Source organism: Gadus chalcogrammus, chromosome 15 (genome assembly GCF_026213295.1).
Source record: "Gadus chalcogrammus isolate NIFS_2021 chromosome 15, NIFS_Gcha_1.0, whole genome shotgun sequence".
NCBI lineage: Eukaryota > Metazoa > Chordata > Actinopteri > Gadiformes > Gadidae > Gadus > Gadus chalcogrammus.
In genome coordinates, this window is record NC_079426.1 from 14462692 (window position 1) to 14487691 (window position 25000).

A 25000-nucleotide genomic window follows, 5' to 3' on the forward strand; every position below is an offset into this window, starting at 1 on the left:
CACACTCAAACAAACACACTCACACACGCATGCACACAAAAGCACAATCACACGCTACACACAGACCAACAATTTCACTCTCTTTCTCTCTCTTTCTCACTCTGTATCTTCGTGTCAACACCCACAGTCTCCATGTGAGTGGTTGAGCATGGTCATTGTGTCTTTCCTTTTTCATACCAGTGAAAGTCTTAGTCTGTGTGTATGAGAGAGGGAGAGACGTAGCGCGATAGGAAGAGAGGAGAGAAAGCATAACTAAGAGCATAGTGAATGAAAGCATTGTTAACCGTGTTGTGTAGAAGGAAAGGACCTTAATGTATCTGCCAGGAAACAGACGGAGGCAATCCCGATACGGCGCTACAGGATATCTAAATACGTAGCACCATTAGGACGGACGGATGGATGGATGGCTGGAAGGATACCAATGCAAGCTTCCTCCATCAGCCAATCACAGTTCCCCAGCCGGACAGCACTGTCGGTGTGCATTACGCCATTACCGGGAGAACATTTACATGTTTGCACGCCTCTTGTCAGGGAAACCTACTGCGGAGCCACAGTTGTCCAGTGGGTGCGCTTCGATGGGGTTGGGATTCTCTGTCAGCCCAGATTAGTTCTACTCTTGATACAGGGGCGTATCCTGCACCACAGGAACTGGGATTGGAAGTGAATTGATGCGCGCTTTGAATTTAAGCCGGCATTGCAAAGCCCCAAACGCAGTGATACGGGATGGATAATTTGAGTTCCACGCACGTATGCACAACACACGCGCACGACAAACAGCGCACCACACATATGCACCACACCACCCTTTACAATTATGGTGCACACCAAGCAATGCTTAAAGAAGAAGCACTGTCTCTCATTGTGGGTTTTAAAAAACAGGGGACACGGTAGTAACCTTGATGTGTGTGTGGAGTGTGTTAGTTTGTGTTTGTGTTTGAGAGTGCGTGCATGTGTGTATGCGTGCGTGTGTGTGTCTGTCTGTGTTAGAGAGGGCATAACCATGGATAATGGCACTGTCGCTAATCCTGTACATGCGCTAATCTTCTGACCGCCAGTAAAATGCCTAAACGTCAATGAATGAATGCATTGAATAGAAAGGCCAATACCTTACACATACGATGCCTCTTTCAATGCTGTGTATTTTTCAAACTGTTACACTCATCATCGCATTCAGGCGCGCTATAATGTAACAATTGAGCTTCCAATTTGTACGCACCCAATAACAATGGTGCAGAAAGCTTAAAGCGAAGCAACGTGAAGGCCCTCACATTAACATGGTGTGTGGATGGAACACCAGCTCCTTATGCCTGACCGCCTGGCCTCCGAGACCAGCCCCCTCCCCTTGTTAAAACCAATAGCATCCATACTGGGCTGTCCATCTCCCATTCTCCTCGGGAGCGCCCAGTGGATTCAATAGATCCTGGTTAAGTAGGAGCACATGAAGCGAGTCGCGCCCCGGTGGGGGGTCAGGGGGGCACTCAGAGGGTCCGGAGGCCACACCACGACACCGCCTGCTTCACCAGGGCGGGGAAGAAATCCCGTTGACGAACGAAAAAAAAAGAAAAGAAGCAGGTGGCTCAAAGGATGGGGTGTCAAAGGTCGCTGTGTTTACAATCTGCAGCTTGTCACTTGGTCAGAGGCAATTAGGCAGGGAGGCAGAGCGGGATCGTCAGGAGGGGGAGGGGGAGGAGGAGGAGCGGTCTGGCTCCCTTATCAACCATTTTAGTTCAGTCCACTCTGGCCCCTAAAGGCAGTCCTTACAGAGCATCACCCGGGTGATCAACCTCCATCTGGACCAAAGGAGCCGCACCTCCATTGAAACCCAGTCCTAAGAGGATGAGAGCGTGTGTGGGTGTGGGGGGTAGGGTGGTGGAGACGGGGTGAGGGGAGACGTTGCTGTTGTAGTTGGGTGTGTTGTTGTTGCTTACAGGCCTCGTTCCAAACTCTCACTCACAAGGGTCGGCGACGGAGCTGCCCTGTCCACTAGCGAGCTACTGTTGACGCAGCGAAACGGAAAGAAAAAGAGGGCGGTGGAGCATAGGAAAGAGAGGGGGGGGAGGGAGGAAGGGAGGGGGAGGGGAGAGGGAGAGGGGAGGGAGAGGGAAGGGAGAGGAGAGAGGAGAGGGAGAGAGAGGGAGAGCGAGAGGGAGAGAGAGAGGGAGAGAGAGAGAGGAAAGAGAAGACCCCAGGTTGGATGGAAACTGAGTGGAGTGAGAGAGGAAGAGGTGAGGGTGAGAGGCTGGAGGAGGGAAAGATTAGAAGGAGAGCAAGAGAGATGAAGGGGGTTTGGCCAGATGATATGGATAGCAGAGAGGGAAGGAGAGTCGGGGCAGGAGGCAGGGTGGGCTGAAAGCGAAGAGCAGATTCACATCGGACTGGTCAGTCTCTTGTATGTGCATCTTTCAGCAGCCTCTACTCTAGAGACAGTGTGTTTGTGTGTCTGTGTGTGCGTGTGAGTGTTTGTGTGGATGGCCAGTCGGTGGTGCTAGTATCTGGTGTCGGCAGCCGGACTGGGACATAAATCAAGTGTGTCAGTTGGCTTCTGGTCACATGCTGCACAGCGGGTAGCTTATTCTTTTTAATCTACTGTGACCCCACTTGTCATCTCTAGATGTGGCCCGCCTGTGTGCACTGGTGTGTCTGCCGGTTGTTGCGCCACAAGCTACAGCAGCCCCAGACCCATACTCGAGTGTCGTTTTCTTGTTTAGGTTTTTCACGTTTGTAACTTTCACCGTAGCTCACCCGTTGACAACAACGACTCGTATCGACCGCATCATCAAATCACACCACCTGCGATGGTATCGTTGTCATAACGACACAGCGACTGTCAGGGCGGACGTGTTTCACATCAGGAACCCGCGCAGTGTTCGGCCCATAAAGACGCCGCTGATGTTTGGCCATCCAATTAATCAGGAGCTGTAAACAACATCCAAACGGTGCACCCGTTGAATAGCCATTAACTCTCCTTCGTTGAAACGTTCCACTGAGTGATCCCCACGGACATACACACACACACACACACATGCAGACACACACGAAAGCCGCCACGTGCAGTCACACAAGAAGATCACACACCCTCCAGACACACACAACGCACCAAAAACACACAGACAGACACACAGACATAACCACCCACACCAGCCAAACACACACACACGTACTCACGTACACACACACACACACACACACACACACACACACACACACACACACACACACACACAGAGACAAACACAAACACAAAAAAACACACACACACACACACAGTAGCACAACATTATTCTGCTGCAAGCAGCACCATATTCTAATCTGTCATACTCTGACCTGCGAGGAGGATCCAGCATTTGAAAGACCATTTGTTAACATAATGTAGTTTATAACTAAGCTCAAAAAGGAGGTTGCAACACTATGGAAATAAAATGGATGTCGCGGATCCACATCCACAGAATAGAGGGAAGAAGAATTAGGGCGGGGGGCGAGGGGTGGGGGTGCCGGCGGTGCGTATTGGCTAATTCCAGCCAAGCAAGCGCAAGACTGTTGATAGCTGAGATAAATGGTGGGCTGCGCGCTCTGAACTCATTAGTCAGGAAGAATACGATCTGCAATGCATGTCGACTTATTGGCCGCCAGCGATGTGGTATCAGGGGGGTGGGGGGAGCTGACATACTGAATGATCCTACCCCTCTCCCAACTCAAAGACCGAGTCGAATGCTTCCAACAGCCGTCAGCAAACCCCATGCCAGAGAGGGGGAAGTATGAGGGAAGGGAACGACAAAGGGAATAGCTTGGATAGTGGAGGCAGTAGATAGATTTTTTTTTTACTAACACACATGCACACACCACACATACACACACACACACACGCCAATCTGCTAAACCGGGACACAGCCCTACTCCTTAACCTCTCCCCCCTAACAACAACGATATTATTGTTGCTGTATAGAACAAAAAAAGTCTTCTAAAGTGCACAGTATGAAGTCTCAGAAGCAGAAGAAATCAGAACGGGGCCCCGGGTGGAACCAATGCAAAACACCTAAAAACAAAAAAACACAAGGAACCTGCTTTTGCTCATGGGCAAAATATAAGCAGTAGCAGTGTGCCGTGATGATGTTAGCTAGGAGCTCAGCCAAAAGCGCACCCCGCTAATGAGGAGAAAACATAACTTAGAGAGAACGCCTTCTTCGGAAATATAAACAATATCTAGCGGCAAGTCTCAGTAAATGCGTTCATATATATTCATTGCAAATGAGACGGGTAGTCGACTCGCAGTTATTTTCCACCAACAACAAGTTTTCTGCAAATTACCAGTGAAAGAGAAAAAAATGGCCGAACTCCGAAATAAAAGAAGAAAGAATCGCAAAGTAACGATCAACAGAGAGCTCATCTCGGATAAACCCCCTCAAAGATGCCCCCATGCCCCACCCCTAATGTGCTTTGTGTGTGAGGGGCTGGAAGGGATGATGTACCAAAGGAAATGGACGTGTGGGGTCGAAGTAGTGTTCAAAGTGGTGCCACTGTCTGCGACCCATTGAGAGCCAAGCAGCGCTGTATGTCAGAACTAAAGACGCTTCATCCGTTGTTGGCCGCTTGAAGCGTAGCCCGGAGCCAATCTACTCCCCGTGCGCGGGCAGCCATTATACTTTAGCGCCTGAGTGTTTATATGGAGGCTACGAAGCTCGAGTGCAGATCACCCAATCTGTAGCAGTGCGATGTTAAGAGTTAATGCCCATAGTCAGCTCCTAGGGCTGCATACCAAGTCATGTATGAGCGTGCTCAGCTGCGTGGGGGTTGGACATGAGGACAGGCTGCCCGGGAAGGAGAAGCAATGGCGGACATTAATAGAAGTATCGGATGGGCGAAAATTATAGAGCTGTTGTTTCTAGCTATTGATTGTGAGTTTGTACGAGTGTATTTGTCGGGTCGAACTACGAAAACATGCTCCCACAGTAAGAGAGTGTTATCTGTCATCTAAGAGGCAAAACTACTCGGAATATATGGCGTAAAACACAGTTTTCGTGCGTCAAAGGTTTTCTGACCGGACTGGCATTTTTCGCCCACCTTTTCACCTTCCCCACGCAGTTCATTCACTGTTTCAGTTAACGCCTTTTCTTAAGCACACGTCCGGACACCTCAAGCCAACTGTGGATTACAAGTTCACACACAAATATTAGAGCCATCATTTTCATTATGCCCATCGATAAAGAAACAATAGTTTATCTTATGAGCTCTCTTTTCAAAGATGGAAAGGGCCAGCTTAGTTCAGACAGTAGGCCTAAACCTACCGCCACGCCGACCTACCGCTGCGAACCTGACCTCTCCTCTCTCCTCCTGCTAACAGCGCTATGTGCAACATTCCGTCTCCAACCACCCTTGAACATTGACGATTCCTATCTCACTTGTTACGGAAAATAATTCCTTTAAAACCCAGGGAGTACATCATGCATATCTCCACCGAGATGTAATCTCGCTTAGCCCGCCTGGCTTCCGCTTGAAAGTTCACAGAGGTCTGAGGAAGATTGAGCACAACAGTTGGAGCCTTGAAAGAGCAGAGACACAGTGACGATGCTGAATATGGTCCTCTGCTTTAAGCAGTGTTTAATCAAAGTCAAGCCACAGCACAATGTGTGATGCAGAATACTCACACAAACACGAACACTCATGCACACCCTTAAGCTAAGAAAGCTGCTCTCTCCCTATACAGCTATTTGTTAAGGAATTTACAGTATATGCACTCGGATGGCCTTTGTTATAATTGGGCAGAGATGGGAAAAAAACGGGTTACTTGTTCATCCCTCAGCCTCTCCTCCCTCTCCCTTTCTCTCTCTTCCTCTGTCTCTGTAAAGGTCTGCTCATGCATGAGGAATCGTCTCGAGCAGTCCAACAATCAAGTGCAGAGATGTCTGCTTCAACAGTCATTCATTACCACCTTGCGGACCAGCCATTAGGCTGCCATGGGGACAGGAAGGGGGGAAGGGGGAGGGGGCACATGACAGTTAGGCACACACACAAACAAAAATACAGAGACATTTGCATGGGTGGGAGGAGGGGGGTCGTGTGAGAGGAAGCTGAGGGCTGACCGATGAAGAGCTTGAGAAGGGGCTAGAAGAGAAGGGCAAAAAGAGAGAGCGGGAACTGTCCAAGGTGCTAAAAGTAGCTGACGTTGTGACCCTGTATCCTCCCCACCTCAAACGTCAGCGCGCTTTAAACCTGCCTGTGTCGCAGCGGTGGCGGAGAGCCCCACTGTCACTTTCACCTTCAGCAGAAAACTCACTGCAGATAGCCGGCGGTATTCATGAAATGTCCAGGCCACCTCTCCCCCTCTCAAAATGAAAGCAGCATAATCCTCCTCTCAGTGCAGTTCAGTTAACCCGTGGTGTGGTGCCAGTGATTTGGGATTCAGTCCACAGATCCAGGCTCCGTTTCACTGTCTCATGCCACCGACTCAAAAAAGAAGATGACGAGAAAATTGCTCGTTAAAATATTTTTTAAATCCAAACTCCTACAGCTGGATTCCAGCCCTGTGGGACAGTGGCATTGGCTTGTGACACTATTTGCTAATCATCCCCACTCAGTTGCGCACAGACAAACATACACATAGAAACACACACACCACACACACACACACCCACACACACACACACAACACACACACACACACGCACACACACACACACACACACACACGTGCACATGCACCCACACACACATGTGCAAACGCATTAATGGTTTGCCAAAGCCTGTATCGTGCCTGTGGGCTTTCCTGTCTATTGCTTTGCATTCTTGTCTTGATTCATTTATGTTAATGCTTGCGCAGATCTTGTGCTTGTGTTATGGTGAATTGTGCTTGTATGGAAGCAGCACAGCATGGATTCTTAAATAATGAGGTCTTGTTTATAATAACATTACGTCTGATTCCAAAGGCAAGAATCAGTTAGATTGATCCTTACATGACATGGAAGAAGAAGTTATATTCTTTGTTACCATGTTCACCCTCTATCATCAGTTTTCGATATTCTGTTGCACAATTCAGAGTTTGGAAGTTGCCTTTATATTATTTCACATTCAGACCACTGTCAAAGGCAGAAACACATATCCCTTTAACTGTCGTCAAAAACAATTTTCAGTCGTCCAGTGCCACAGTCACACATGCAGACATCACAGCTTTAGGTAATGTTATGCAACAGGTCATCAAGTAACAACCTTGAAGTAACGGACTCCAATAACGGACTGTTCAACCGTGGATAGCGTCGACGGGGGAATGATGTCACGAATCCGTAAATAAGGGTCCTATTTTTCCCGCGCACTGCAGAGACCAGGCGGGTGTGGTGACTGCATTAAAAATAAGAGACCCCTAAAAAATGTCTTCGAGGCATTGTGTGTAGTAGACATTTTCGAGGCGGCACCTACTCCCTATTTTCAATCACCCTCTCTCCCAACACCCCTCCCCCAGCACGAACGTGCCCTGAAGTTCAAATCATTAATCTGTTGCCACGTCCATTTACAAAATTGCCGATCTCGCTTTGAGTCTCGCGCTGACAGCCACAAGGTGCCAAGTGACGGTGTGCCGTTGAGCGCGTCTCCCCAGCACCAGCCTGGCTACTAAACAGGGCTACACACGCACGCACGCACGCACGCACGCACGCACACACACACACACACACACACACACACACACACACACACACACACACCACACACACACACACACACACACCACACACACACACACACACACACACACACAGCGCTACAGCCTTGCTGCTGCACAATGGCACCATGTTACACATATGCTTCTCCACCTGATAACCTCTTAGTATTCCGAACACACAGCCCACTTTGTGGGGGAAATCTATGCCGGTTTCTCCCCCCCCCCCCCCCCCCCCCCCTGTATACCGGTCTCTTCTATGCGGCTTTTCGAGCCGAGTCTCGTTCATTTCATACGAGAACGACAACAGCATGGCAAATCAGCTCAATACAAAAAGAAAATGCAGGTAAATGGCAAGTGGAATCACAGCGGTGGCATTTCCAGAACAACACTCGCATGCTCACACGGATAACTGACCTCCCAGTCTAACGAATCCCACTCTTCGGTAAACATCCGGAGGATTTCTGTTCATCCAAAAGCGTACTAAGCGCGGCGGCTGTACGGAACGACTGAGCGGTGTAATGCCATTGCGCCTTTAGTATTATCCTCATTAAATCAATTTCAACAGGGCACGTCGTCGAGGAGAAGGCATTTGCCGGAAAAAAACGTTGCAAGAAAACGCCGAAGCCAACTTTACAAAAAAAAAGAGCCGGAATAGATTCACGACGCTACTATGGTCGACGATCGAAGGTTGTTTTTTTTGGGATAGTCGACGAGGATTGGACCAATTAGCGCACCACTGGCGCTCGCGGGCGAATCGCTACTGACAAGCGCTACTTTCTATCGAGCATCGCTTCGATCTCAGCCGCCGCTCAGGGAAGAGGCGGCAGACTACACACCACGCAACTTCTCCGGTCCGACACGCACGGGGAGGGAAAGGATCGTATGGCGTATATATTCCACATCCAAAGAGAGAATCCCACCAAACGCGAGGGGGTGATCACCAAAAAAATAAATCCTTCCCCTCTCCAACCAGAGGATAATCAGGCAACCAAAGAAAAAAAAAAAAGACCCAGCAATAATTGCTTCTTCTTCTTCTCGGAGCAGCACGTGACCCACGTCTGTTCCTTTGTGGGAAAAGGGATGCATTTGATCCATTATAGCACCAAGCAAGATAAAACAGCTAAGAGGTTTGGGACGTTGGGGTGGGGGGAGTTTAGATATCTCACAAAGTGTGCGTGTGTATTTGTGTTAGTGTGTGTGTGTGTGTGTGTGTGTGTGTGTGTGTGTGTGTGTGTGTGTGTGTGTGTGTGTGTGTGTGTGTGTGTGTGTGTGTGTGCGTGCGTGCGTGCGGGGAGGGTCGGAGAAGGATGTTTTTTTCTCTCTTTTCCCTCGATAGAGTCTACTCACCATTAGCACAGCAAAGTTATTATGATGAGTGCAATGAATGGTGGTCGTGTTGCCCGCGGAGCCAGTTATGTGGCACCCCTCTGCCCGCCAACCACCGTGCCCATCGAGTAGGTCGAAATCCCAGTAGGCGGCAGTGGGGTCTACACCCAGTGCGAAGTGCCTGAGATTAATGGTAACGGATTGCACGGCGGTTCCGAGGATGCACCCATCTGCAAAACAAAATAAAACCAAACAATAAATAAACAAGTCAATGAGAGCAACACATGGAAATAAGGTGAAGGAAGTGCAGCGGGGGAAAGTGTGTGGGTTTGATATGCTAAAAAAAACAACAGTGGGAGACGCAGAGCCTTAGACATACAGTCGTCTCATTAGTAAAACACACACACACACACACACACACACACACACACACACACACACACACACACACACACACACACACACACACACACACACACACACACACACACACACACACACACATTACGCGTGCATGACCACATGGATACAGTCACGCGTGCACAGTGCACATGTCGTGTTTTGCCTTTATGCAGATCACAAACACATACATAATATCCGCCTCACGTTGTTCCAGTCAACACGCCGGCACCACACTTCGCTATACTGTTGTTTTTTTCCGGCTTATTAACACGCAATACAAAAAAAATGAGTATGTCTGCTTCCAATCGGCTGCGTAAATTTAAATTTCCCCGACAGCATAGCAGGCGATATCGAGTCAACATCAAGGGTCCATATCAATAACTACAATGTTTAAAAACAAAGTTGCATTACAGTGCACAAAAAACCGCGTTGCATCAATGATGTCCACATTTAGCCAACAGCAGATTGACGTAATATCCATTCGCTAGAGCAAGCATGTTGTCTGAGCCGCTCGTGCAGCGTTGACATCACACACGCACAACATGATGATAAAAATGGATTTCCCCCCCTTACCTAATTTGGTGAAAGCAACTGGTGTTGAAACGCTCCTACGTTTCCCGTCATCTGCAAGATTTGACGAATTCCCCGTGCAAGGGAAGAGTTTCCCATTGCGAAAGACAATAAACTGCAGCTTGCAAGTGGAGTTATCAACAGATTGCACCGCGGAGGAGACAGGCGGAGCAGCCAGCGGTACATGGATCGAGGCGACTGCCACTGAGTTCTGCGGATGAAACAAAAAAAAGAAAAGGGAATAAAAATTAAATAATGACACAGATGTGTAGGGGAGGGGAGGGGGCGAGGTTGCTCTATTAGAGAAATACTCTCGATTTGGCGTTTCTCGCCTAAGACTGAACGGAGAGACCTGAAGTGGTCAGGGAACGAGCATCACGCGGTAGGTTTAAAGTGCTCTCTGCGCCTACTTGGTCAGGCGCCCTGCCGCAGAAGGGGAAATGGTTCCTACCATCTCAGCTCGAGGGCACATCAACACCGCGGCTTGATTTAAAGAGACAACCGGTCTGACTTTATCTTCTTCTGCCATCTATAAACTCTACACGAAATAAATATATATATATATATATATATATATATATATATATATATATATATATATACATGCATATATATACATGCATATATATATATATATATATATATATATATATATATATATATATATATATATCCCATGTATATTTTCTGTGTGAGGCTTCATGGAGAAGAGGGGCTTCAGAAGGAAAGCATTGTTCCAGGGCTGTATGTGTTGAACACATTGAGCTGGCCTGAACTTAACAAGCAGGACCAACAAGCACACAAGAGGTCAATGCTGCCTGTTAAACTATAATGTCATGTGTTTATATTGAAATATAATGATGGTACATATTGTCTGTACAACACTTTTTGCATGATTCTTCAATCCTGAGCGAGGAACTTTAAAGGTGCCCTTACATCGTTGGGGATAGCTCCCACAGCCGTTTACCAATCAAAGATAATGTTGATGATTCACGCTCCTTGTCAACTCAGTCAGTTGCTTGTTTGTTTTTCTGGCTTCACTCTCATCATCCTCCACCGTGAAAGAATCAGCACTTTAAACTCGGAAGAGGAGAGAGTGAGTGTGTGTGTGTGTATGTGTGCACGAATATCTGTGCGCACGTGCGTGCGTGTGTGTGTGTGTGTGTGTGTGTGTGCACGTGAAAGTGTGTCTGTGTGTGTGTAGGCTTTATAGCAATGCATACGCCCACAGCATGGCCTTACATCGTTTAGGGTGCAGTCTCTAGAGGCGTAAAACGGAACAATCCCGTCTTGGCAGAGTGAAGCAGCCAAATTTGTTAATCGTGTGGAACGCGTGCTCCTCTCTCGCTCTCTCTCTCTCTCTGCTCTGAATGATGCGACCATAGCGGAATAGCGTCACCCGGGCCATGTCCCCGCCCCTCACCCTGGGAAGGGGCGGCACCCAGCCAGAGGAGCAGGGGGCTATCTGGATGTTCCATCCCCCCATGTGTAAAGGGACACACTCGGGGGGGGGGTTGGGGTCTCTCCGGACCACCACAGCCCCCGCCTGCTGTGTAATGGAGCCACCGGTGGCTTCACTGTCTGGGGTTTGTTAGCCGTCGCTTTTTGCATCGACTCAAACTTGGAGAGCAATTGATTTTCACTCTGCCGCCATTTCTCTGCATGTGTGCGTTTTGTGTGTCTGTGCGTACACGCACGTGTGTGCATAAGCACATGTGCAAACACACATTGCCAGTATCTAGGTGAACTGGATCCACGGTGAAGTGGCAGGAGGGAAAAAGAAAGAGAAACCAAAGCCGCGTTAAGATTTATGTCGCTCAGTTTATTTTTCCCATGTAGGCTCTCATTCAGAAGCCACCCGAGACGGGGCAGCGGGGGGGGGGGAGAGAGGTTGAGAAGATTGCTGCCTTGATACGGTGCTTGATGCATGAGCGCCACAGAAGTGCCTCCACACTTCTGAAGAGCGGTTTTGATCTTATTCGATCTCTTCTCATTGTGAAGGCTCGTGTCCGGTCGACCTCGCCACAACACAACTCACAGCCATGTCTCGCAATCGCCTTCTCCATCTTCCATCCCCCTTTCATCCCTATCTCATCAAAGGGACAGGCACCCCCGAAAACACACGCTACCCCAACACCGCCGCTCGGGGTCGGGGTCCCCTGAGTGAGGAACTATCTACAATCCCCCACATCCACCCGCGTTAAAGAAAAAGAACGAAATCTCCCATAAACACTGCATCAGTAGCACAAGGGACCTGAAACCAGCTGATTTAGCTGGTTGGGACACAGCCGTTTGACACCCCATCCCCGCCCAAAGGCCCTGCCCTTCAGGGGATGAGGTATGCTATCCCCTTGGCAACCATAATCAAACTCTCTCTCTCTCTCTCACCTTCATAAGCAGCCCTCCCTTGTTTTTCCCCAGCACTCATCGTTGTTTTCCTTGCAGAGGGCACCCAGCTGAATGTCAGCAGTCACCTATCTCGGTCGCTTACCGCACACATCCTGCAGTCCCCCCTCTCCATCCCCCCCCCCCCCTCCACGAGACACCCATACCACCCATCACCCACCAACCCCCTCCCACTGCATCCTCCCCTCTCTCCCCTTGCCTGATCCTCACCGAAGTGCAGAAATGTGCAGTCGCCTGACGATGGAAGACCTCTGGGGCGGGGGGGGGGGGGGGGGGGAATTCGACAGCACCAACTTTAGTTCTCGACCCCCAAAGGTGATGGAATTGGAAGCCAGAGTAATCTTTTTTTTTGTGTGTGTGTGTGTGTGTGTGTGTGTGTGTGTGTGTGGGTGTGTGTGTGTGTGTGTGTGTGTGTGTGTGTGTGTGTGTGTGTGTGTGTGTGTCCACACGCCAGTCAAGATCATGGGATCAATCCATTCAGATTTGCTGGTGGGTGTGAGAAGTGCCCAGCCGTACAATGACATCATGAGGGCCTTCACTCTGTACCTCCGCGTTAAAACACTGCTTCCCCGCCTATCAATTAAGGATTGATTGTCAAAATTTCAAACCTGCAAGTGCATTTCGTTTCTGTTAGTGGGATTGTACATGAAAGCAGTGAATAATGCCTTTTTCCCCCAAATTAAACAAGAGCCAGTAAATTGGCCTTTGTAAAAGCTGCTTGCATTTGAATATGTTGAATTTGAATATGTAAGCCTTAAAAAAACTAACAGATTTTGCCCAAAAGCGATTGCCTGGGTTGAGGCTTAAAGAACCTATCCACTCTCAAGTGTTTCCATGACGTACAGGGAGAAATTAAACACACGCGGTTGCCATGCCAACAGGCTTTCCATTTTACTATGCACGGCGTGTTGGTGTGGAGGGTGAGGCAGGGGATGGAGGGGGCGGGGGGGTGTATGGGTGTATGTTGGGGGCCATTAGAACAGATTTAAGAGGGTCGTAAAGTACACCAGTCAGTTAAACATGGCTCAGACTTCACCGTCAGAAACACTTCCCCTCTGCCAGCTCGAACAGCAGCTCAGACACTGTGGAGACATGGTGGTGTGTGCTTGTGTGTTGTGTTGTGTTGTTGTGTGGTGTGTGTGCATGTGGGTGTGTGTCTGTGTCTAAAGGAGGCTGTGGGGATGGTGGTGGTAACAAGAGATTTTGATTGGTACACATGAATATTAAGGAAGATGGGAATTTGAGAATCGTTGCAAAACATTAACCCAAGAATACATCCAAAAGTAATTGGTTTAATCAAAGCTGCAGTCAATAAAAATGAATGAATACAAATATGTGAGTTGGCAATGCTTGAAGATGTTGGCTGCAGTGTTATTGATTCAAAGCCCCAAAAGAGGCAAGTATGAGATGAGAAAACATCTGATATTGGCTCTGTTTTAAATATGGGCTTTCAGCATTTTGAAGTGAGGTTCTTCCAATTATCTGTGGGTTTGCGTACAATATTTGTTGCTAATAGACTTTTTCCTCAGTCTCTTAGAATGATAATTAGATGATCACATAATTACACAGCATGTGGACAACAGAGACCAAGATTAACAATGACAGAGCATGCATGTATAAAGTTCATAGTATTATTTTTAACATATTTATTTCTTAGAATCATTGGGAAAATGAGTTGTTTAACTATTAATGTAAATATTAAAAAACATACTCAATTAAAAATGTCCCTTCATATTGTGAATCCAAAAGCGATGTTTCCATTCATTATTGCATAGTTATTGCATTAAAATCTTCAAAAATAGAATGAACATTATAGGCTATTTCGTCGCCAGAAAAACGAATTCAAATCCTGAAAGTTTTTCCCCAATTCATCGTCAACATCGACATTCCGATCTCAGTTCAAAGCGTCAAGATAAGAGTAGAACTTGGGGTCAGCTCATTCTGTAGTCAAGATTACTCACGTTGGAGTGTATATCCTTGAGTGTTTGTCTTTTGGTACAATTATGGCCACACAAAACATGAATGCAGCGCTTTCACGTTGGCAGAAGAAATAATAGTTGCACTCTGTCCAACATTCGGATAAGCACGTCAACCAATCTGAATCAGCTGCTCCTCCGGGTTCCAGATATGAATGAGCTTGTCAACCAATCACAATGCGGCTACTCCTCTGGGTTCCAGATATGGATGAGCTTGTCAACCAATCAAAATGCGGCTACTCCTCTGGGTTCCAGATATGAATGAGCTTGCAGAATAAGAGTGTGGTTGCTGCTACGCCCCACGACATTCATATTCACCTTAAAGGCAGGTAAGGGATCGGCTTCCTGAGGGGAAGCTAGAGCGATGCAGCTCTCTTATATCTGCTTATATATTTATTTGTCAGTTATGCACATTTCACTGTGTCCTTTTGATGGGTTTCTAAGTGCTTGGAATATACGGGCAAAAATATTTTGTGTTGGCGTTAAGTTGTGGAAATTATGTGATTCCTTGCGGCCGTGGGTGGGGGGATTTTCTTCATGTGATGTCAGGCAGCTGAGGTTCCAACAGTGAATAAATAAGAGACTTTTTGTTATGGTTGAGTGAGCATTTCACCCATGAATTGCCCTTTTTTTGGAATGTGCCCAGATCTTGTTTTCCTATCCCTGTCACATCTATCTCTGTCTCTCTCCCTTCTCTCTTTCCCTCTCTCTCGCTCCAGGGCTGTTGGGCAGGATTAACGGGGAGGTCATTTTGGTGCAGCATAACAGTTGGCTATCGTGGTGAGAATGTAAGCTAGGGGTGGGCCAGTGGCCTGGGGCCCTCAAGGGTGCTAACTGGGGGGATGTGGGGTCTTCTCAGTTTGGACAGCTTCGTGGAGGGAAACACAGCCACACAACAGACCACCGTGGTAAACCAAACACCCATGAATCATTTATTCCCCCTCAGTTTCCCTCGTTTGAAACAGGAACAAGAATGCATGATGAAGCCATGATTAGTTTGTTCATGACCTTGAAACCTTTACCGATTCAAAGCTGCATGCGACGGTGACGCAACATCAGTGACGCGCCATGAAACATCACTGGTTCATCTGATCAGAGCTAGCTGTGAGTCCCTGTAAGCGCATCATAAGGTGTGCCGCGTTCCAGTTCAACATCATGATCAAAGTGGATCTTAATTTAAAAAAGAGGAGTGAAAACCCTGAAGGACGCACAGGGGCGCTTTTGCAGAATGTCCTTTCAGATGCATGCCTGAGTTGGAGATTAATGTGAACTGCTGTGCACGGCATATATTGAATCATTCAATTACCTCCCAGTGTCCCATTTGATGTTCCCTGTGTGCCGTGTTTACCACACATGTCTTATTGCGTGGGATGGGAGCCTGCTCGCCCAAAATTGCAGTCATTTGTGCCATCCTAACGGGTGGCAATTCCAGTTGCATGTAGCGTCTATAATGCATTACCGTTAAGGGCTCACAAAGGATCAAATCCTACAAAACCCCTCCAAATAATAGGGACCGATGAACCATCTCACGGCAACGAGGTACTTAATGGTAAATGCATGAACCCAGCCATGCCTGTCACACAAAGACAGACGTGTCCACGTGTGTACATGTGGCCAGCAGCCCTCTGCATGATGCATTGAGGTCATCATCAGGTGGTAATAACCAGTGAGACCCCATGCTCCTCAGAGCGAACCTCTCTGTTCCCCTGTTCACGATTCAGTGGCCAGGAGGGTATAGCCAGCGTTCAATTCTTTCTCTCTTTTTTTTTTTGTTCAAGTGTCGCCATGGTAACCGCGGCACACGAAACTGCGTGACTTAACAATTTCCTCTGGCCCACCGGGAGAGGAGAGGGGATGATGGTGGGTGGGTTGGGGGTGGGTGGAGGGGTCTCATTATTCGGGACCATACATGGAAACCTGAAAACATGAATATGCATGAGCTGTGTGAACCGAGGTGTAGGTTATTCACCAGGTGGCTCCCCGGCTGAACCAATGTGTTCCAGGATGTTTTTGGAAGCCGCCTGCCGCAAAACCAACACAAAAATTAAACCATCAAACTGTCAGGGTTGCTATCTGTTTTTTTGCTTTACAGTGAACCTGATTTAATATTCATGTGTCGAGCACTGAGTAAATATGATATTTCATTGAAAACAAGATACCGCTGCTTACAGTGGAGGTCTGGGGATATTTGCATATTAATGCTGGAGTGTCATCTTTTTTTATGGTTTATCCGAAACACACACACACACACACACACAAACTTATTCAAACTAGGATGGATGAGCAGTGTGACAGAGGTTGCCCTCTGCATGGCAAAGATATGTCTAAGAGCAGAGGGAGGAAAAGAGAAAGAAACAGAGCTTTGCAGATGAATCTTACACATGCACACGCTGACATGCATGCACACACACACACACACACACACACACACACACACACACACACACACACACACACACACACACACACACACACACACACACACACACACACACACACACACACACACACAAAAATTCTAATCAACTCAGCCTCCACGTCTGCAGTGCCATCACTGTGTTTGATGGAGCCACAAGTCAACTGGTTCCAGCCAGGCCTCATGGCGGTGAACAAACCCAGGCACGTGCACACCAACAGCAATGCGCAGTGCACACACACACACACACACACACACACACACACACACACACACACACACACACACACACACACACACACACACACACACACCAACACACACACACCACACACACACACACACACACACACAGGAACCTGTCAGCCAGCACCGTCAGCTATCAGCTCTAGTGAGGAACTTGCAAAGGTAAATCAGTTCTACAGCCGGGAGTGTAAAAGCTGAGACACAGTAGTGAAGGCAGCACGCGATAACAGTGTGTTCACGATTACCCTACGTTTTTCCCCATGGTGTTCGCTGCACCGAGCAAATTACTTATACCTAATATAATATTCATGTTAATGTGCGGAGCCCTTGTATCAATCCAGGTTTTGTCTTAATTAACCTGTTGCTGCTTGTGTGTGTGTCATTTACATGGTACGATGGCACGGTTTGTTTAATCTAAGCAATTATTTTCTTTTAACAAAAAGCTTTCATCGATTAATGAGGAATCAAGTCTAAATTTCACCGGCGCGAAGAGCTGGCAAACACCAGTCATCATTTTGTTTTCTTTAAAAGGTGACACATTATACCACTAGGTGTGATTAGCCGTTACAAGCCGTTTTCAACTTTGCCTCTTCTGACATCACAAGTGGGCGTGTCCACCTAGATGTATGATTGAAAGATGAGCAACGTTTGAAAAAGCAGATTTTCAAAAGGCTTGTACCGGCTAATCACACTTACACCTGCTGGTATAATATGTCACCTTTAAGCTACCATTGTATGGTCTAAATCTGGCAAACAATTTCTGCTAATGGTCGTTTTGTCTTGCGTTTGAACCCTTTGAGAGAAGCGGAGGACATGGGGGAAGGAGGAGATCTGGGTACCAGGGTGAGGGGAAGGGAGACATAATAATAGCAGGGCCAAGTGCTGTGTATTTATGGCACATTGTTAGCATATTAATCCGTAGCCACTAATGGGGCTGGGGCTACACGAAACCAAACGGTAATGGCGGTAACGGTCATCTTCATCACATCAGTTGGATTACAGAATGAAGAGCGGTGAAACAAACTGCCCAGCAGAACGTTCATTACAAAATCTGTTTGTTTTTATTGCTAGTCATAGTATATATCCAATTCCAATCAGAGCAAAGTGAGTTGTAAAGCATTGTTTTGGAGTGTGTGTGTGTGTGTGTGTGTGTGTGTGTGTGTGTGTGTGGTGTGTGGTGTGTGTGTGTGTGTGGTGTGTGTGTGTGTGTGTGTGTGTGTTTTATTTGTATAGAGACTTTTCAATTAGGGAGTGTATTAACGGTGTTTTACAAAATATACACATAAACCGTGAACATTGGACCATGAACAGCCTTCTTTTGTGCATGGGCGGCAGATAAAAAACAAATTTAATTTTACTTCTGGCAACAACCACAACAACAATAATAACACAATAAATAAGAATAAAAATAATCATACGATGACTAATGACACAATTATATTCATATTCATATTTCATACATTTCTAATAAAAAGACAATTGAAAAATCAATTGTTCAGCTGTAGACAAAACAATCCCAAAGTTAAGCTATGCAAAAGGTTCTGGAGGAGAAGACTGCTGTTACGACATGAGACAGGGACAGATGTTATATTCTCCTGTCACCCTTCATTTTTCCCAGGAACCTGGCCGAATGGTGGTGAACATACGGGAGCTACGGTATGGTATTGGCTGGTGATTTGGCTTTTGACTGTTGCAAAGGTAGTGACATTTGTATCGGGATGGCGTGGGCAGTCAAAATCTCTTTTTTTCAAAGTGTTAAAGCAAGGCACTCAGAAAGAAAAACCTTCTCACTGCCAGGGTATAAAGCCACATTTAGCTAGCACCAGGAATCGGTGGTTTAAGTACAATATAGCACTAATGGATGGCACATACAGCGTATATCCAATTTCTTTTTCATTTACTTTTATCTTTTAACAGGGACATTGCTAGAGTCATCACTTTATATCCCATTCAGTTCAGAACAAAGTGAATGTTGTCAACCATTGCGATTTTGTGTGTGTGTAAATATGTGTGTGTGAGTGCGAGTGTGTGCATGTGTGTCTGTGCATGCGCGTGTGCCTGCTTGCCTCCATGCACGTATGCATGCATGCGTGCGTGAGAGAGATCTAGAAACTGTGAAGATCAAGGACTAGCCTATAGGTCAGCCAGGGCAGGATTTACAGCATCACTCCGGGGCCTAAACGCACATCCCTTTAATCGATGGTTGGCCATTACCATAGTCCACCCTGCTACTGAGGCTGCTTCCTCCCCCCCCCTCTCCGCCCCTCCCCCTATTGCTCCCTCACCCCCCTCTACCACTACCACTGGATCAATGGCCTGTCCCTTCAGAAGAAGCCACCACAGGGTAACCAGCGGAACCACGACCAATAGGCCCTTACACTCCCTCACAACTGTCCTGAGGGGGGGAAGACGCCATCTTGGTCTTACGAACACAGACCTCAGGCTGAAAGCAAAAGAACAGGGGCACACAGGTGTGGTGCCGGGAGTTTATTATCTTTGCCATGAGCATGGTAAGGGTTGATGCTATGAAGGTATACAGATGGGATACAGATGTGCACCAGCTCATCCAGACCAATGTCATGCTCACAGAGAACGCTACTCGATTCTAATCCGCCACACTCTCACCGAGGGCTCCCCCGCGCCTCCTGGGGGAGGAAGGAGCAGAGTGTGGCACCAGAGAGAGGGAAAGCGCTTGCAGAAAGCCCCCGCTCCGTTCCAAAAGTAATCTACCGTAGACCAAATATTACCTCTGTGAGCCAAATGAAGCGTGATCGTCGTTTTGAACTATGAAATTCAAGGACTGTGAAGAGAAACTATGGCTTTGAATCAATATTTCCCAGTGAAAATGTGTTATTTATGAATGTTAATGCTTGGCATATGTTCAACTTTTCCATCAGGCATATGAAGATTAGTATTACTGGCAGACTTGAAAGACTTTATACCTTGACATGGCTCCCCGCTACTCTGACCTACATAAACAGAGGCAGTCGAGGAAATTGAAGGAATTATAGAATAGAATAGAATAGAATAGAATAGAATAGAAATAGAATAGAATAGAATAGAATAGAATAGAATAGAATAGAATAGAATAGAATAGAATAGAATAGAATAGAAAAGAAAGGAAAAGAAAGAAAAGAAAGAATAGAATAGAATAGAATAGATACAAAATAATAGATTACAATTAGTTTTTTCCAGCCTTGGCCTATATGTCGCTATTGGTCTCACCTGAGACATAAAAACAAGAAACATCACATAAAACAAAATAAGTTAAGTTTAAAGTAATAAGTAAATAAACGGTGTAACAGGTGAGCCTTGCCAGGTGGGCTTGTCAGTAAGGTGATTCTATGTTACCTAACCACATCCAATCTCATGGCAATGACATCATCCTTTGGATCGATTGAGCTGTCGCCAAACAGATTGAATCCATTTTATTACTGGTTGTCAGTTAAATGACCTCATCATTGGGGGCTTCTTAGGTAACGTGACCATTAACATGAGTTATTGTGTTGGAACAGATTCATCCGGGGAACTCGTAGCGTTCCACTCCCGCTCCGAGCGAAGCCCAAATTGTGCAATGGAACGGTCTGCGAAACATAGGAGTGGATATGTTCACATCCCGGGTCTTATTGCTCGATTCAGATTTGTTTTTGCCACAGATCTCATCTTTCGCATTGGCAGAAGATTTGATATGAGACACACATATGAAAGTGGCATGAATCCAATTTGACAAGATTAGATTCCGTGTGCTCTTTGCTGTTCACACTGATGCGGTTATATGGACCCAAACCTAACCTGATTGGATTCACTGCAGCCTCTACAGCAAACACGGCCACACTTTGGGACCTAAAAGCTCTCCTCGCCGTATTTAAAGGAAACCCTACTAACACTGTACTGAGAATAAATCAGCCGGTTAATTTACTCACACAGAGCGCAACAGGACCACAGAACCCACCCTGCTAACCTGGCCTTAATTGCCACCTTTTAACATCTATTGAAAAGCGGGATGCGCCACAATCCTTCTTGATCCTAGCTTTGCAGGTTTGTAAGAAAGAGCCGGTAGGATAGCGAGCAGAGAAGGAGACAGCGATTGGCTTTGTTGTTGATTGATTTCCCACTTGTTCCTGGCTGGGCTGCACAAACCGTGATTTAGCGCACCACTATAGCTTAGAAACGCAGAAGCTGGTGTTTTCTTTATTCTTGAGAGACAGTTTCGGGTGGCGCTGAATATATGGACCATGGATGTCTTCTGAATGACGTCCACACACTGAAGCCCTGATGCCAGAGTCCCAGGGCTATGAAAGCGAAGGCTTTGCCTTCCAGAGACAATCTATATAATGCTGATACTTTGCATAATATTTTCAGGGCATGTTATGAACGTAAATTAATGAGTATATAGGTTCTAATCCGGCAGACTATGAGATAACCAATGAGAATGGGATTCACCCACACCGAAGGAGAGCTGCCTGGACACATTTTGAAACCGTTTGGTAAAAAAATAAATTGACTCTCTGGTTAGCTCATGAATAAGTATCTTCATCCTAGTTCCTATTTTTGTCCATATAATTATGGGAACGGTGGCAACCGTCAGCATCTCAGTCTTTCAGGTCCTGCTCTGTTGCACATTTAATTTATCTCCGGTCTCTACAAATGGAAGATGTGAAGGTTTTAGGTGGGGGAGGGGCTGAGCCACCTAGCTTGTGGGGTGAAGCTAACAAGCTTTGACTACGTAAGGCCAGATGCCTCTGAATACCTGGCTACTAAGGAGCCAATAGCGACCTTCTACCACTATAGCCATTACGTTAGGCCAGAAACACTGTTCATTGCAACACCCACTGCCATTGCAGTAAAATATCCCATTTCAGACCAGAACTTTCTTCACATCATTCACCATTTCCAATCCACTCTACAGTATATTCCCGCGAATTAGTGCACATGTGCTTAATCTACTTATATATGTGTGCTCTTGGACGTAGAAATATCCTTTAAAAGGATGGCATTCCTGTAAATAGTGCACATGGGCTTAATGTACTTCATATATGTGTGCTCTTGGACAAAGAAAAATCCTTTAAAAGGATGGCATTCCTGTATCCGGTGCGATTGTGTCTTCCTATTCATGTGACTGGGATCACTTTGGGAATCTCAGCTGTTGGTAAGAGCATTCTCCCATGTTCCTGTGTCACTCATCCCCCAGAGGAGTGGCGGGGGGTGGGAGATTAACACCCTGGGTGCACTCTCTCGGCTGACATCTCCATCCCAAACGAGACATTATCTGGCGCTCCGTCTGCGGCACTTTGACCCAGACTGGCCTCCTCCGCTGTGGCCCCAGTAAGGACTAAAGAGCCCATGCCGTATCGACACCCCCCCCCCCGCCGCCCTCCCTACACCATCAGCTAAGTCCTTCAGCAGTACAGCCCCCCGGCTCTCCAGAGCGTATGGTAATGGGGGCACCTAATGCCACGCGCGTACAGCTATGGACGTCCACTCCAGAGGAGGCCGCCGTCAAAGCGCTAAAGCAATGATAAACGCCAGGGAGGGAGTCGGATTTGGGTGGGCGGGAGTTGGAAGATGGAAGGAGAGGGGGGGGGGGGGGGGGGGGGGTGAGGGGTGATGGCTGATGCTAAAGAATTGCACCTTGGATCGCATTCTACAGCTGCAAGTCAAGTAAGGGCCAATCAAGCTGGTAAATGCAGTTCCAGCCCACTTGGCATGTGCCGCTCTCGAGGATGTGCGCTAATGGGGGCTGATGTAGCGTCTTGATAGCGCACCGTAGCACGCTAGCTTACTTTTCGGCGTTTATGCGAGGGGGGATGGTTGTGCGGCGGGTAATCAGTCGTACGTGCCAAACACGCTGATATTGAGATGCTAAGTTTTTCGATGCAAACTTTCACAGTTTGGATTTTTTCTTGTGAAATATTATCCTTTGAAGAAGGCTCAGGGATGACTCTTTTTGACTCATTATGAACTGTAGAGGAAAGGCGGTGAGTAGCAGTTTAATTCATTTGGTGGTATGCAGCGGTTTATGTCTATGTCTTTGTGGGGGTGTTTCCGAATACAAACTGACACACTCAACCAAACTACTTTGAGAAGTCCTCAAAACCTTTGCTGGAAAAGACCCTGTCTCCCCCCCCCCCCCACATCCGCTCCAACCCCCACCCACCATGCATGTGTAAGCTGCTGAACCAGATGGTGGGAGAAATGTCCAGTAAACTCATTGACACTTTGGACCCACGCACAGTCGCCAGCTCTGATGCATTCAATCCCTAGTTTGTTCAACAGAGATGTGCACGACACAATGTTCTCTCTGTGGAAACACTTTCCTTGTTGATTTATTTAGATTTACACAAACTCTTATTCACACACTCGGGAGCATTCCCTCGGGACTCAGCACACCTTTAACCAGATTCAGGAGCCGAGACGAGCAGAGCCGCGGTGTGTTTTATTGAGTTCTGTCGGGCCTAGGGCAAGATGGTGCTTGTGATCTCCATCACAATGTCCAAAGAAATAGGAACCAGGAACGGATGCATGGATGTGGCATTGACTGGACTTCTTAAGATCATATCCAGTGAGTTGTGTAGGTGGGTGACGGCTGAACAGCACAACACAGAGATGAGGGTGTCTTCCATGTATCACTATGAGCGTTTTCTATCATATGTATCTCGACCAACAGTGCAATTTACACTTGCAAAATACGAGTTTTGGACAGGCCCGAATATATAGCACCATTGTTGCTCGCAGTTGCAAATGTAGATATTTTTTTGCAAACTCACATCGCAGAGTGTGTGATGATTTTGTGGGGAGCCGGAGCCAAAATGTAAAAGCCGCTCTTTTTGTCATCAAGGCTGAGGTAATTGCGGCAGCAGCCTATCTGCCCGGCTGAGCACTATGCCTCCTTATCTCCACGACCTTCCAGACAACCCTCAGCATCAACCACCCATGGGAAGCACAGGGAGAGAGAAGGAGAGAGAGGGGGGGGGAGACAGAGATGGAAAAATAGAGGAAAAGAGGAAAAGAGAGAGTGAGCGAGGGCAAGAGTGAGCGGGAGCAAGAGCCAGCGAGAGCAAGAGCAAGTGAGAGAGATCAAGAGGGACCAAGATCAAGAGCGAGCGAGAGCAAGAGCGAGCGAGAGCAAGAGTAAATGAGAGCAAGCGAGAGAGAAAGCAAGAGCGAGCGATAGCAAGAGAGAGGGTGAGCAAGAGTGAGGAAAACACCTTTCCCATGCTCCTAAACCCCATTAACCTTTTTTTTTATGCTGGCGTCTCTAAGATCGAGGGTCCGAGTTCGTCCGGCCTGCAGTGGGAGAGTTTAACCAAGCACGCCCGAGGACATTGCCGCCTTCCCTCCAGGTTAGCACATCCGGAAAATTCTCATTTACAATGTTTACAAGTGGAGGGGCCCTGGGAAACCAGAAAGCCTCAGATGATGTGCAAGAACACCAGTTTTAAGCTGTTGTTGTGGCGTAAACATACCTTGTCAATCAATTCTCTCAGAGGGAGGAGAAAATAACAGCCATCGCTGCCGATTGAGACCTATGATAAAAAGAGATTTGGTATATCCATGTATTGCCTCAGCATTGCTGCCTCTAGGTCAGACCAAAGGCTCAGCTCAGTTTAGCTCTGTTTGGGACTTTATTTCCCTCAAGGGGGAAATATTGAGTTTACTCCCGACAAGAATCATAACCAGAGAAATGGGGCTAGTTTAAAGTTTGAGCTCATGGAATCTAACAAACGTCGTTGTGTATTAGCTTAACATCTGCTGCAATCCTGTTTCCTGTTGTCATAAGCAAAGGGCAAAGAGCTTTACAGATATAGATCACTGGAGCTTGTTAATATGGAGAATACATTTTGTACGGAAGAAAGATGGAAGGTGGCATTTTTTCATTTTTTCAGTGACCTGTAAGACCACCTGCTAGGAAGAGAAGCACCTGACCTAAATCTAGCCATGATTAATGGGCTAAAGTCTTTATTAACCTAAATAAATAACGACTCCATAACTAATTGGACCGAAGCCTGG

At 47.0% G+C, this 25000-nt stretch overlaps 1 protein-coding gene across 1 annotated transcript in view; it reads right to left on the bottom strand.

The window, feature by feature from the left end:
* Positions 1 to 25000, bottom strand: part of LOC130404203 (adhesion G protein-coupled receptor A3-like) — a 233700-nt gene that overhangs the window by 35551 nt on the left and 173149 nt on the right. The window contains 2 exon segments of the mRNA XM_056608847.1: positions 8992 to 9204; positions 9950 to 10157. Coding sequence (XP_056464822.1) covers positions 8992 to 9204; positions 9950 to 10157 — 421 coding nt within the window.